General features: G+C 32.0%; 1 protein-coding gene across 1 annotated transcript; it reads left to right on the forward strand.

Moving 5' to 3' along the window:
- The first annotated feature begins 12,561 nt into the window (after positions 1–12,561).
- LOC132635741 (3-ketoacyl-CoA synthase 11-like) lies at positions 12,562–15,418 on the forward strand. The gene is made up of 2 exons (XM_060352244.1): positions 12,562–12,779; positions 13,450–15,418. Exon 2 carries the CDS (start codon positions 13,696–13,698, stop codon positions 15,223–15,225), a length of 1,530 nt encoding a protein of 509 aa, XP_060208227.1. The 5' UTR covers positions 12,562–12,779; positions 13,450–13,695; the 3' UTR covers positions 15,226–15,418.
- The last annotated feature ends 779 nt before the right edge of the window (positions 15,419–16,197 follow it).

Consider the following 16,197-nt stretch of genomic DNA (forward strand, 5'->3'; position numbering starts at 1 on the left):
GTTTCCGCGTATCCGTTCTTGTATCAAAGTTATTCAGTATTACAACGCAAGTTATTCAGTATATATACTAGACTATTGAAGAATTGTGGTCTCCCAAGAATGAGATAAAAAAGAAGCTGATCGGCGCACTAAGTTCCGCTATGCGCGGAGTACGAAAAAAGATCGGATCACAAGGATCTATGATAAGAAAAATTACACGTAACACATAATTTAATGAATGTACTTTATAATTCGGTAAGTCTTGTATATTTTTGGCTTTTTGGTCTTTTGTATCAATCTCCTTTAGCGGATAACAAATTCTTCACTCAAAGGCGTTATTTAGATAAGATTGTACCGGTATTCTTGCATTGCCTCTTATTTTCTCTTTTTTCCTTCTTTAATTACCTTCCTGTTTGTTGTTACATTACTTTTCGTTTTCATGACTTTTTATTTAAATTGAAGAAAAGCTAATATTTTATTTTAATATTTAAGGAAACAACAAGTCATAATTAATTAGAAAAAACTTAAATACGCATCTTTGGTACACTACCAAAGAGTATAGAAATGGCAACAACTTTTTTGACAACAAAAATAATATAGTTGGCAAAATTCAATATTCGGAAAAGGGCCAAAATTACCCCTAAACTTTGGAAAATAGTTCATCCATACCCTTCGTTATACTTTAGGGCCAATTATACCCTTACCGTTATATTATGGGGTCAATTATACCCTTATGTCTAATAGCTGCCACGTGGCATCATCCCAGCCCTTCAAAATTATTTTCCCCTCAAATAATTTTTTACCCACTAAAATAACCCAACCTGACCCGATTTTTTTTTTTCCAGCCAAACTGATACGGACCCAACCCAATACCCCTTGGCTGGAAAGAAAAAAAAATCGGGTTGGGTTATTTTAGTGGGTAAAAAATTATTTGAGGGGAAAATAATTTTGAAGGGCTAGGATGATGCCACGTGGCAGCTGTTAGACATAAGAGTATAATTGACTCCATAGTATAACGGTAAGGGTATAATTGGCCCTAAATTATAACGAAGGGTATGAATGAACTATTTCCCAAAGTTCAGGGGTAATTTTGGTCCTTTTCCGTTCAATATTTGACAACAACTTAGTTTTGTTGTTGACATATATGATAAATCTTTTAAAAATTAACATTTTTGTTGCCAAACAATTTAATTTTGTTGCCATAGTATTGACTATTGTTGTAAAAAGTAATTCTACCAACAACAAAAAAGTTGTTGCACGTTGTTACGATAACAGCAGTTGGGAAAAGTTTATGCAACAATAAAAAAAAAATGCTATTGCCAAAAATACTTTTTGCAATAATAATCTATTTATGGCAATAAAAAAAAAATTGCTGGCAAATGTTTTCTTTCTTGTAGTGGTAGTATAAAGTTTATATAGCATACTATATAGAAGCATGGGTTTTTACCCATGCTTCGTCGTCATCGTCAGTCACCTCTAAAAAAAAAATAAGGCGGACCCCATACTAAAAACACCAAACAATATTAAAAAAAAAAAGGAAAAAAAGTGGACCCACCATCTCCAAACTCATGTAAAAAAAAAAAAGTAGATCCCATATTAAAAAAACAAGCAATGTCAAAAAAAAAAAAAAACGTACACCTCATATTAAAAAATCAAAAAATATTCATGTAGTTCCCAAAGTATCCCCATTAAATCAATAATGGTGGATCTATTGCCACATGAGTATCAACCCATTAGTGGGAGCAAATGAAATTATTTCTTCAAAAGGTTAAGTAGCCAAACCATACAATTTACTTTATTTTCTTATATTAGCCTGAGATCTAATCTAGATATTTAACTGTTGTAAAAAAGGAATTGAAACCTTTTTCATCATTGATCTTTGGTAGTTGCGCGAAGCGCGGACAAGTTTACTAGTATATATATAAACTTAGGCATAGACACGGTGATGTGACACTTCTACCACCATTCATATTTATCTTTTTTCTCCTTTTTTCCCTCCCCTCCATCCTATTAATTTTAATTTAACTTATGTTAAAAAACCTAAATGTCTCTATTAAATTCCCTAAATATAATGTTCTTTCCCCTTCCCTCTAATTAATTTGTATTCATGTATTGTAATGTGCAGCGGATATGAGATTAAAAAATGGTCCTTCCCACTTCCCTCTAATTAATCTTTATATTAATGTGTTAAAGATATGAGATAAAAGGACTAGAACTAATTATCTATGCATATTTTTTTCAAGTAACCTCGCTCTTTCTTTGGATGTAAAGTTATGAATGCATGTTTGTGATTCTTTTTTCCATACGAAGAATTCCTTGAATTTTTGTAGGAAGCTACCACAATAAGTAGTTGTTTACTTTGCGACTTTGATGTATCTGCGGAAAATTTTGCTAATTTAATTGTATATTCTTGAGGATTATACGCATTGTAGCTCGTAAGACTGCTATTCATTTATGATTCATCCATTGTAGCTCCAAAGGTGCATTAGGAAATTCTCCATCATGAGGTTCACTTTACTTTTTTTTTTTTTTTTTTTTTTAACTTTGTATAGTAACAATATATTTTGTGAGACTCATGTGTTAATGGATATTTTATTTTGGTTGAGCTTATTTCTATGTGCTATGTTCCGAGCAACTTCAAATGTACCTTTCTTTAGAGGAAAGGTTAGCCAAGTACTGTTGGCTGAAAAGTATACACTTTTGCGTCTCATAATTTTATAATTTGTATTTACTAAATTTTGGTGATTTGTGTTATGCCCGCTGCATCGAGGAGCCTAGTACAGTCGGTATTATCTATCTCAACGATGGATGCATCTAAGGTAATTATATGCACTCTCCAAATTCAGAATTTTTTTTGTACTCTTATTATTTATTTATTTTTAAATTTCTTTTACAATGCATAGTTTTCTTGATTAGATTTCTTCTGAGAAACCAAAAATAAAAGAAAACTTACATTAATTTTACCCAATCGCTCTACTTATTTAGGCTCTCCAAGATTTTGTGTAGCAAACGAAAATTATATATGTAGTATTCTATGTTTTAGTCACATCTTTTCTTTTTTGGTTGATACTTGATAAAGACTGAAATCTTTCTTATTTTATATTATATATGGGGGAGAGGGATTATAAGGGAATCGAATCCTAATAAACAAGGCGAAAATTTATATAGACAACAATCAGGCGATTGAGATTTTCAACAAAGATTGAAATCTCACACTAAGTCATACCTCTAATTTTCTTCTTGTTATTATCTTGTCGCATGAATTGCTCTACTTAATAATTGCTTTGGCCCTCAATAAAAAAATATTGCCTTCGTGGATGGTTATTCGTATGGTCTTTCATAAATATTGAATTTTCTATGGATCATTTTAAAAGATTTATCTTCATTATTACATCCAATAATATAATCATCAATCGAATACAATTCATAGTATATGCAATGAATAAGAACCAAAAGCATATGGTAGAACGAAAACTTAGAAAAAAAGAAATGCTGAGGTGATAGTTTCTTTATTATATCTTTCTTACTTTTAGTATATGAACTTCTATTATAGTTTAACTGAAAATTCAATTGTTACCTTTTGTTGACTCTTGTCTTCTGCTCGATATTAGCTCATGACTTGAGAACCGTGAAAATTATACCATCTTGTAAATTATTTTGGATGCAAAAAAAAGTACAAAATAACGAGATGCAAAGCAACAAGACTGATTGGTAGTTTTGAAGCGAGTCGTAAAGGAATCAAGATTGTTGACATTAGGGGTGTACAGAGTAAACCGACAAATCGCACCAAACTGATAAACCGAGTCAAACCAAGAAAAAAACCCGACTAGTGGTTTGGTTTGACTTGGTTTGGTGTTGAGAAAAAAAATCCGATCATAATTGGTTTGATTTGGTTTTAACTAAAAAAAGTCAAACCGAACCAAACTAACCCGACATTACATGTATTCAATTTTTAAAATATTTTATACATAAAAATATTTATTTTAATGGAATTTATAGATATTTCTTTTATTTTTTCGTAGTTTTTAATCTATTGTCATATTATTCAAGCTTGAACTTAGAATTTTGAATGTCAATAAGTTTTATATCCTATGGATATTTGTAACTCAAATAAAGTTCAAACCAAAACTAGCTCAACACTAACGCTAACAAAAGAAATTCAATTTACCACTAGGAATGACAATAATGTTGGATATCTATTCTTTAGTTTTGCATAATTAGTTTAGAGAGTGAAAATACATAACTTAAGTTTTTTTTTTCTTTTTCATGTAACTAATACTTATTAGCTGTGCTTATTTTAGAATGACTTAGTATTTTAGATTATGGTCATTATGGCTTGTTAATTAGCAATATTTATTTTAACCGATTTTATTAGTTTTTGTTGAATATTTTAATACAATGTTATCACTCTTCTCACATTTTGTGTTATTTTATTAAGAAACACCTTAATTATATAGTTGTATCTTACTAGGATAGAAATATTTGAAGTAAAAGTTATATGTATTGTATCAAGACTATTCCGAAAAGAAAAAAAACCCAAAAAATCCGAGAAAACCAAATAACCCGAGAAAACCCGAGGTTGAAAAACCCGAATTTTATTGGTTTGGTTTGGTGTATAAATTTAAAAACCCGACGCAATTGGTTTGGTTTAGTGTTTAAAAAATCCGAACCAACCCGGTCCATGTACACCCCTGATTGACATCATTAAACTATAGGAGCAATCATGGAGTTCTGATTTTTGCATTTTTCTTTCACTTGAAATATTAATGGACATGTAATTTAGTGGCCATTGTTTTTCGGTTCCAAAATACATATTAAAATTATAAACTATTTTAGATCATTTTTTGAAAGACAAACTAATAATAACTTACTTTAGGTTTCGGAAACATAGTTTTGTGATTATTTTAGTATTTATATAGTATTAGGTACTCCCTCCGTCTAAAATATTTATCGCACATTTCTTTTACACGCCCCTTAATAACATAAGAGCTTTCTTTAAATAAAATTTATAATAGGTTCATGAATTTTGAAATGAAAATGTATCTTCCTAAAGAACCTAAAACGTAAAAAATCAAATGAAGTGAAACATGTGTATTCACATTCATTCTGAAAAGTCTTATCAAATTTATTATTTCAAAATTAATTGAATAATTTGTTCCAATAGATGCAAGGACCTTAAAGAATTACAAATTGAAGCTAGAGTAGTATTGCATTTGATTCTGACTTAAATTTGTAATTCGTGTAGGTCCTTGAATCTGCTCCGAATTTCTTTGAAGGCTCTGATCTTTGTTATACATGGAGGCACATTTAAGAAGGCAGCCCCCACAGCCATCAAGGAGATCTGAAAGTTTGCAATGAAAGCAATGGGCAGAAAGGGGAATGACAAAGATATATCATGCTATTGTAATTTATTTTACTTGTTTGAGACTGATCAATTTTGTTTGGAAACTTAATTCGTTTTTTGGATCATCCAAATTGCCACCTGTTTAAATGATTCATACAAAAAAAAAAAAAAAAGGAGAGACAGTAGGCCTGTGCACAAATCGGTTCAATCCGAATTTCCGAACCGATTCGAAATAATTTAGATAATACAATTCGATTTCGATTTACAAATGCAATTGTAAAATATTACGGTTTAACGGTTCAGATACAGTTGACTTCAATTATCAACTGAATCGATCCGAACAAACCGAATTTATACACCACTAGTGACTAATATGACTAATAGTCTAACTATATATACGCTTAATACTTAATAGTGAAGTAATATTTATTTAACTTCAGAAGTGGTGCAAATGAATGTCTGGCCTCAAGCTGACTTCCTTTTTAGTCTTTCATCTTTTGAATGTTCTTCTCACGAGCCATCTTTGCGTTTTGGCCATTGCCTCCACAGTCCACCCAAGGCTTTGTTTATTCTTTGACTTTAGCATGTACAAATTATATTGTTTTTTTTTTCGAGGATGCAAACTGAGTTATTATGCTGGTCTGCTTGCAAGTTGCAAGATGCCGGATTATTAATTTGATATATGTAATGTGGTGTTGGCGGATTTGTATGCTTGCACAAGCTGACAAGCTCTTGTTTTGCTGTTTATATGCTATTATGCTTGCAAGTTTATGATATTTTCTTGGTTAATGTCTTGGTTATAAGACTGCAAATTTAGGATCTCATTATTTTTTGTTATATTTACTCTAAAACGAAAATGAAATAGTTACTTGTTTAAATTTCAAATAAACCGAACAAATCGATTTGTGTAACCGAACCGAAATAATAAAAAACGAATCGAATTGAACCTAGAACGGATCGAGTTTGGTTGAAATTTTAGAAAGTCGAAATTCAGAATTTCAACTCGATGATGGCCAAAATCGAACCGAACCGATTCGTGCACAGGCCTAAGAGACAGTCAGTAAGGAGACGAAAATAGAATATTAAATACAAGTTTTCTTAAGAGATATGACAAAAGAAAAGGAATAATTTGAAACATAAGATTACCCTGAATGAATATACAGACGAACCTCTCTATAACATTATCGTTGGGTTCAAAATATTTTGGTTGTTATAGAGAATTGATGTTATACACTTATAACATCATTAGACATTTAAATAATAGTTGATTGTTATAGGCAAAAAAGATGCATAAAAGCATTTTTTTTAATGTTATAAAAAATAATAAAATATTTAAATTTTAAATCTCAAAGATATGCATAGTTCACTAACTATACATTAAAGAAAGTTAATACAATTTTAATAAATTCATAACTGAATGTATAAAGTTTTATAGCCTGTTTGGCCAATCCCAAAAGTGCTTATTTAAAAAAAGAGAAGTGTTTGACTAAGTTTTTGAGAGAAAATAAGTGCTTCTGGGAAGTAGCAAAATCAGTTTTTCAAAAGCTAAAAAATAGCTTTTGTCCAAAAGCAATTTTTTGGAAAGCACTTTTGAGAAAAATACACTCAAAAGCACTTTTTAAAATCTTGGTCAAACAGTAATTGTTGCTCAAAAGTGCTTTTTAAATTAATCGGTCAAACCCAAACTATTTTAGCCAAAAGTATTTTGAAAAAAACACTTTTCAAAATAAGCTGATTTTAGAAGCTTGGCCAAATGGGTTATTAAGCTCTGAGGCCCACATTTTAAATCTACTTGAAAATTAAATTCTTTCAAGATTGATGAAAGAAATTTATAATCGTAGCTTGTTTCGTAAATTCCAATCTTTTAGTGGTGATAACACTTGTTTTCCATTTTGAAATTGTTTATAACTAAAAATAGAAGACAATGATATTTTTAGATTACAAATATGTATTCACGTCTTCTTCGACCGACCCGAAGCAGCTTTCTTTCTTCAGGTAGTGAAGTCACTCCGGTTTGTGTATGACTTGATGCTCTAAAGTCTGTATCTTGCCCCTAGTTACAACATCGTATTCGACTTCTATCGCAAATCTGTTATTTCTTACGCATTTCTTTCCATTAGCTAGTATATTAAAGTATCAAATTAAATATTAGGTCAAAATATCTACACTTGTATTCATAGATATTCTAATTGTATAGAGATGAATATTATATTACCCAAAAAAAAAAAGATACTTGTTATATGGGAGGTAATTTTACAAATAGTGTACTGTTATAAAGTTGGTTATTGCTGTTATAGAAAATTTTTTGTTATAAAAAAGTAAAATATAATATAAAATTAATTCCGAAAAAATTTAGCTTTTATAGAGACATCGGACTATACATTCACTTTCTATGACACAACTAATAGGCCAATAGATCATATAGTTTTTTAATACCCTGACAAAATATATATCTCATAAGACCTATTTTTCATAATAAATGGAGCCTATAATCATTTGCACGATTACCCTGCGGCACTGGTCTTTAATTTTGGCCCTCTAATTGGTGGTCTTTAATTTTTACCCTTCGCTTAATATCATGAGGTTCGGGGTTCGAATTCCGTTTCAGTAAAAAAAATTAAATCGCAAGGCAGAATTTCAAATGCAAAACTCTACCTTGCGAAATTTCTATTTTTTTTTTTATGAAGCTGAGGTTCGAACCCTGAACCTCGGGGTTACCAATTTGAGGGGCAAAAATTAAAGACCAGTGCCTTTGAAGGCCAATCCGCACAAAAATAAAAATAAAATGGAGCCTATAAAATTTAAGGGGCTAAAGCGGTCTCTTCATCCACTTGGCCCTTGAGCCGGCACGGTGTATGAGACCTATTTGAAAATAATGGGAACATCTAAACATGTTTTCTTAAAAATTAATCAACTGAAAAGTACTTAAAACCAATTTGTAAAGACTTTACAAGAAAACTAGATAAAAAGAAACGAAATTGAAAAAAAAAACTCACTATATGCATGGCGCATTTAAAGCGATAAAGTCTTGATTATTGGCCAACTACATAAATGACCACTTAAATTTGGCTTCAACTTCTATGTTTACACTTCAATTAAAGTCGGTATCTATTACTAGTAAACACTTCAACATAATTTAAATTGTCACCTTTAAACCCGTCATACACGTGTGACATACCAAGTGATTTCACTCACAGAATTAATTGCTATCACCATCTCTCACCAGATTTTATTCCTCTAAATTTCTTCTACGAGATATCTTATACATTCATCCCACTTTAAACCAAGATTACCTTTATCAATTCATTTTAAATTTGAATTACGTACACGCAGAAAGGAAGAGTAAAACACAGAAATGATCCATCAAGGGAGAGTTGGAGAGTAAAGGAAAGCGTATTAAAAAATATAGTTTCTTCTAGTCTATTTTCTTCTAGATTCTATGAGTCAATAAAAGAATCACAAAAAAAACATAGTGGAGCAGTAAGTACATTTTCACTATTAATCAAAGTCTCATATTTGAATCACATAATATAAGGCTATTCATGGTTTGGTTTTTCCTCGAAAGAAACCAAACCAATTAATAAGTCGGTCTTTCATCCCTTCAATTTTGGCGAGTTTGTCATTTCCTAAAAACTATATGTGACATACACTAGCAAACTCATCTTCCAAATAGGAACTATTATATTCCATCATAAACACTACTAAATCAACTATTTCCTCTGTTCACTTTTTTTTTTTTTTTTTTTAAATTTGTTTTTATTACATAGGGGAAGGGGAAGGGGAAATGAGGGAGGGAATTATAATGTGGGGATTCGAACCCTCACCAATAAAGTGAAAGTTCAGGCAGCCAACCAATTGAGCTACTAAGTCCCTACCTCTGTTCATTTTTACTTGTCCAATATTCTAAAAATAGATTTTCACTTTTACTTGTCACTTTTAACGTATCAAGAAAAGACAATTTATTTTTTCCTATTTTACCCATAGTATTAAATACTCACTTCAAATCATTTTTCAAATCCAATAAAAATATGCACCAATTAATGTGGGTACATTGGTAAATTATGCACTTCATTTATTATTTTTTAAACAACGTAAAAAATTCAAAGTGGACAAGTAAAAGTGAACGGAGAGAGTACTCTTTAGGAAAGGCTGTTATTCACTAAGATATCTTAATGATAATTCAATAAGAAAATAATGAATAATTAAGAACTCAATAAAAATAAGTTATTTTTAACATGAAATAAATGTTTGAACTTATCAAAATAAAGATTATATATCTAGAATGTAAATGTAAAGAACTAAATTAGTGTAAAGGCAAATAAGTAAACTACAAACCAAGAGTGCAAATGATCAATTGTACTTAGGGATGGCACAATCAGCCCATGAAAGCATTTGAACCACGAGAAATCATGTCTAAGTTAAAAAAAAATTATTTGATAGATTATATATAGTCATAATAAAGAAAAAAATAATTTTATTAGGTACTAAAAATTTATAAAAAGAACAAATAAAGAAATTAAAATTTAATAAGAATTGGACGGGTTAGGTTATGACCTGCTTTTAGCCCATTTTAGTCATACCCATTTCAGCCCAAGTAACTTCTGGGCGGTCAATAACCCGTCTATTTATTAACTCAACCCATTTTGTCCCACCCATATTCAGCTCAACCCGCCCATTTGACACCCTTAATTGTACTATAAGATTTCAAAATAAATTAGATAATAATATACATATAGATGTGTAATTTAAAGTTTTAAATAGGTATTTATACAGTCGGTTTGGCTCGAATATTATCGTTTATTTTTTTCTTAAAATTCATCAATTTTAAAATTAAAAATCAAATCAATTAAAAATTAATATCGCCTTTTCCTTGTTTTGACTCGATTTTTTATTTGATTTAAATTTTAATACCCCTAACGGAATGTAATCGCCTTTAATAGAAGCACTTTAACCTACAAAATGAGATTTTCGATATATTCAAATTAATTGAATTTCCAAATAAATATCAAACAAAAAAGAAAGAAAAATCTAGAAGTCAATTAATGGCCTAGCTGCCCCTTCCCCACCAACACATTTATTCACGTTTGGAAGTACCTACCAACCAATTTGCAATCCTTACGGAAGTGCTAACGTCTTTTTTTTTTTTGTTAAAATAAATTATTTTTATTACATGGGGTAGGGAAAAGGAAATGGGGAGGACATTATAATATGAGGATTCGAACCCTCATCAATAAAATAAAAATTTAAGTAGTCAACCAACTGAGCTACTAGATCCCTACGGAAGTGCTAATGTCCAATTTCCCCTTTCCGTATTATTTTCTATTCGTTTTTCTTTTCCAAGCCATACCACTGTAGTCACATGAGTCGGTCCACTAGTAAATATTACTCTCTCCCGTTCAAAATAATTGAAGTTTTAGAAATTAAGAAATTAACTTATTTCTAAAAATTAAGAGGTGAATTTATTAAAATACTTGTAATTAAGAGAGATTTTGAAACTATAATAAGTATTAAATTTGTTTATTGAATTAAGAATGTGTCAAAGGTAAATTTGAAAAAACAATAGAATACCTTTTTGATAGACTACCACCTCAATTATTTTGAATTAAATTTTAGAAATTAAATTTTTAATTGTTTTAGACCGGAGGGAGTACTTATTTATTATGGATAATAACGATAAGTCAAAAAAGAGTTTGATATACGTTAAGATTATGAGTAGGTTATAACCGTGTGTGCTTGCTAACCCAATAACAAATTTCTAAACAAAGTAGTAAAAAAAATAGTATTTCATCCGTTTCAATTTATATGAACCCATTTGACTGGGCACAACATTTAAGAAAGAGGGAAGACTTTTGAAACTTGTGGTTCAAAATAAGCCTTAAAAATTTGTGTGGCCGTAAATCATTTAATAAAGTGAATTTGTTTCCAAATTAGGAAAGAGGTCATTTATTTTGACACGGATTAAAAAGGAAATAGGTTCAAACAAATTGAAACAGAGGGAGTATATGATAAAAACTCATAGTTTTTGCTAACCAAATCTCTCAAAAAAAAAAAATCTATCTGGCTCAAAAAGATTATTTTATTTTTCTTATTAGTTTATTTCAAAAATATTGACACATTTCTATATTTAGTAATAATTTAACTTTATGAGATGATTTACCGTCGCATAAATATCTAAGATTTGTTTTGAATCACACATTTTAAAATTCTTCCTTTATTTTTTAAATTTCATGTCAAGTCAAATTAAAATAATATTTTTGTGATGGAGGGAGTATATATTTTGATGAAACGTGATTTTCATTGCACTAAAAAGGTCCAAAACTGACGGCTCAAAACAAGGACCCCACAGCTACATGTGGAGTATAACTAGGGGTGCCAAATGGGTGGGGTTTGTTTGGATTTGAGCGGGTTGAAAATGATTTGTATTTTCAATCCGTCCATATTTCATGTGCGAAAAATATGAGTTGGGTGATAAATGTGTGGGTTGGTTATGGTTTAGCCCGTATTATATAAGTGCAATATTATTTTAAATGTAATGTTTATAATTTTTTCATATATTTATAATTAAATATTATGAAATCGAAAATTCGGGAGTAGGGGTTTTGGGGGGCGGGGGGAGGGTGGTGGGGTTAAAAAAAATTCTCACTTTTTTTTTTTTTTTTTTTTTTATAAAAGTAAGATAAAATATATGAAATAGAAAATTTTGGCGGGGAGGAGGGCAGACGGGGTAGTGGGTAGTGGTGTAAGAAAAAAAATTCTCACTTTTTATAATTTTTTTTTATAAAAGTAAGATAATATATATTATAGAAAATGTGCGTGAAGGGTGGGGGTTGGGGGTAGAGGGTGGTGGGGTAAGGTCGAAGTTGGAGGTAAGAAAAAAGAAATAAAATATATGAAATAGAAAATTCGCGAGGGGAGAGGGAGTGGTGGTAGTGGGGTGGGTGTGGGGTGAGGGGGAGTAGGGTGGGTAGGTGTACGTGGTGGAGGGTGGGGTGCGGTGGTGTGTTTTTAATCGATTCGGAAAAAATATTTTTCCTTAAATTTTTAAGGCAAATATTTTCTCATATTTTGAGAAAAATGAGAGTGATTGAGTCTAATGAGTTCATATATGAGTATCTATATTTTATCATATTTGCTCGTATTTTTATGGGTTAAAAAGAGAATTGAAACCCATATTTAACCGGTAGAAATATGAGTGACCCGACTCATTAAAATGTGAGTTAATGGGTTAATTTTCTAAATATTGGCCGAAATTGCCACCTCTCGTACAACTATAGAATCCCAACATTTTAATCCTTTTAAATGCAATCCCAATTTGCAGAGTGTAGCACTCTTTACTTATAAATAGTGTGATCACTGTACCAATTTGAATACCATTTCCTCACAATTTGAATACCATTTCCTCACTCACTCCATCTCTCTCAAGCATAGTGAAGTTGTGTATTCTGCACTGGTTAAGGTTTGTTTTCCTTATCTTTACTCTGTCTTAAATTGTACTTTCTTAGCTTTTTTCAACTGCAACAACCACAACAACATGCTTAGGGCTCGTTTGGTAGGATGGATTGAGAAAAATAGTCCTGGGATAAAAATTAGTACCGCGTTATCTCACGTTTGGTTGAAAAAAAAAACTCAGGATAACTAATCTGGGGTTTAGTTATTCCGGGATAAGCTGTTTCCAGCCAAACGAGCCCTTAGTGTGATCCCATAAGTGGGGTCTGGTGAGGTCTTGAGGCCGTTTCAGATAAATCTTCGGCTCAAGAAATATTCTTAGCCTCTTTTAGTTCCATAAATGGTTGTTTTGAGATGGGTTTTTCCTTCTTTTTCTCCCAGTTTAAAATTTTGAAATTTGTTTGCATGTGATTTACTGACACTTTTTGTTTCAATACAGTCAATTTGACTAATCAACAAAAATTTAAATATTCAAAAATTAGACTTGTACTTTTTCTCATGTCAATACTATAAAAAATACATTTAAAATTAAAATGTTGGTAAAAAAATATAGCTTGAATCTCGAAAGTGAAAAGTGCCACATAAATTATGAGAGAGGGAGTAAATGTTAAGATTGAGTGTAACTTTAGCTGTTGTACGTGTAGTCAGATTGATTAAAGTTTATTGTTTTTTTTCTGCAGGAGGTTGTTTGATTTTCTGTTGCTTTTCCTGAGTTTCTGGTGAGATATTCATGTGAAACACTCCTACTTGTTCTTGACTGTTCTTGCCCCTTTGTTGTTGAACAACCTTAGGATATTGTAAAAATTCAATCTTGACAGCTCATACAAAACTGAATTTTTGGGAAAAGTCAACTTTATTAGGTAACCATCCAATCTTGTTTATAGACCCTTGAATTGTTGATTTTGGGTTGTCAGAATTTCATCAAGATGAATGAATCTAAGGCAGAAACACCAGTTAATCCACCTTCAAGAAAGCTTCCTGATTTCAAACAATCTGTGAAATTGAAGTATGTTAAACTTGGATACCATTACCTTATTACACATGGAATGTACCTGGTTTTATCACCTCTAGTTGTTATCCTTGTTGCTCAACTCTCTACATTTTCACCCAATGACCTTTATGTCCTTTGGGATCAGCTTAGGTTCAATCTCATTTCTGTTGTCATTTGCTCCACCCTTTTAGTCTTCTTATCTACTGCGTATTTCATTACCCGTCCTCGCCCCGTCTACCTCGTCAATTTCTCGTGCTATAAACCGGAAGATGCAAGGAAGTGCCCAAGGGAGAGTTTCTTGGAAATGTCTAAATCCGTTGGAACATTTTCGGATGGAAACCTTGAGTTTCAAAGGAAAATTGTTGAGAGGTCTGGTCTTGGTGATTCAACTTACCTCCCCGAAGCGGTGACTAGAGTACCGCCAAATCCTTGTATGGCGGAAGCAAGAAAAGAAGCCGAGGCTGTAATGTTTGGAGCCATTGACGAGCTTCTTGCTAAAACCGGAATTAAACCTAAGGATATTGGAATTTTGGTAGTGAATTGTAGCTTGTTTAACCCGACCCCTTCGTTGTCTGCAATGGTTGTCAACCATTACAAACTTCGCGGGAACATTGTTAGCTACAATCTCGGTGGAATGGGTTGTAGTGCTGGTTTGATCTCTATCGATCTTGCGAAAGATCTTCTTCAAGTCCATCCCAACACTTATGCCTTGGTGCTTAGCATGGAAAACATCACTTTGAACTGGTATTTTGGTAATGAGAAATCCATGCTCCTTCCGAATTGCTTGTTCCGTATGGGAGGTGCTGCTGTGTTGCTTTCAAACAAAAGATCCGATCGAAGAAGATCAAAGTACCAGCTTGTCCATACCGTCAGAACCCACAAGGGTGCTGACGATAAGTGTTTTACATGTGTTTACCAAATGGAAGATTCTGATGGAAAAGTTGGAGTTTCGCTGTCAAAGGAGCTGATGGCAGTAGCTGGCGATGCTTTGAAAACCAATATCACTACGTTGGGTCCGCTCGTGCTTCCTATGTCCGAGCAGTTTCTTTTCTTTGCCACTTTGGTGGGGAGGAAGCTATTGAAGACGAAGATTAGGCCTTACATACCTGATTTTAAGTTGGCATTCGAGCATTTCTGCATTCATGCTGGTGGAAGAGCTGTACTGGATGAACTAGAGAAAAACCTACAGCTTTCAGATTGGCACATGGAGCCTTCAAGAATGACACTTAACCGATTCGGGAACACTTCAAGCAGCTCCCTTTGGTACGAATTGGCCTACTCGGAAGCCAAAGGAAGGATCAGGAAGGGAGACCGAACGTGGCAGATAGCATTTGGTTCAGGATTTAAGTGTAACAGTGCAGTTTGGAAGGCTTTGAGAAGTATAAATCCAGCCAAGGAAAAGAATCCCTGGATGGACGAAATTCACCAGTTCCCTGTTGATGTTCCAAAGGTTGCTAGAATCTAGTTAACAACTCAATGGAACTTACATTTAGTTAAGTGTTTCTTAAATGTGTAAAGTTGAATTCATTAGTAGTACTATGGTTATAGGAGGCACGTTTAGAGTAGTCGTTTTGTTGCCTCCAAAGATAGTCCTTAGCTTATCCAATTTGTTTTTGAGTTTCTAAAATATTTATGAATACTGGAGTAATTGTTTTCAATATTTTACGAGTATCTAAGTAAGCATACTTCTCATTACTTTAGGGACAGTGGTGTTTGTTCAATATCTGTTAATTGATATTCATGAAAATTTCTTATTCATCATTGTTATCCTGGATTGAAGAACTGGGCCCATGTTAATGGGATTCATTTGTAATGTTCATTATTTTGTTGAATTATTTCATCAACGTGTTTATGTTGGAGAATAGCTGCTTTCGTATGATTGCTTTCATAATGGTTTTTTTCCATTAAACATTAAACTCATCCTACCCCACAAAAAAGAATCTCCAATAGGAAAAATAGAGAAAAGGATTCTAATTGTTTGAGGACATGCAATATGATATTGTCGTCAAATACCAAGAAAAGAATTTTCTTTCTCACTTCCTTTTTTATATAAACCAATTGAAAAGTTTGCGTTTCCCATGTTTCCAAACAAGTAGGTGTGCAGGGGAAGAAAAGGGGAAGTGCTTTCCGTATGAAAGTTGGAAGTGAAGATGGGAAAGAGAGTTTTAGGCTCTATTCACTTCCTAAAAGCAACAATGAAATATGTCAAAAAGTATTATTCTGAACATAAGTAGTTGCCGACAAGCCAAATGTCAACTCTCCTCGGCCCCCACCTATTAAATTCTGCATAAGTAATATTCTTCCCGTTTCAATTTGATTGTCTTATTTTTCTTTTATGTCCGTTTAATAAAAAATGTATCTTTTCTTTTTGACAACTCTTTAGTTTCAACTTTCTACATTGCATGTTTAAGATCACAAGATTAAAGGGTATTTTAAT

This window comes from Lycium barbarum, chromosome 4, assembly GCF_019175385.1.
Source record: "Lycium barbarum isolate Lr01 chromosome 4, ASM1917538v2, whole genome shotgun sequence".
In the NCBI taxonomy this organism is placed as follows: domain Eukaryota; kingdom Viridiplantae; phylum Streptophyta; class Magnoliopsida; order Solanales; family Solanaceae; genus Lycium; species Lycium barbarum.

What these genes read in the sequence shown, in the direction of transcription:
- LOC132635741 (XM_060352244.1), top strand. Translation starts at nt 13,696, where the DNA reads ATGAATGAATCTAAGGCAGAAACACCAGTTAATCCACCTTCAAGAAAG.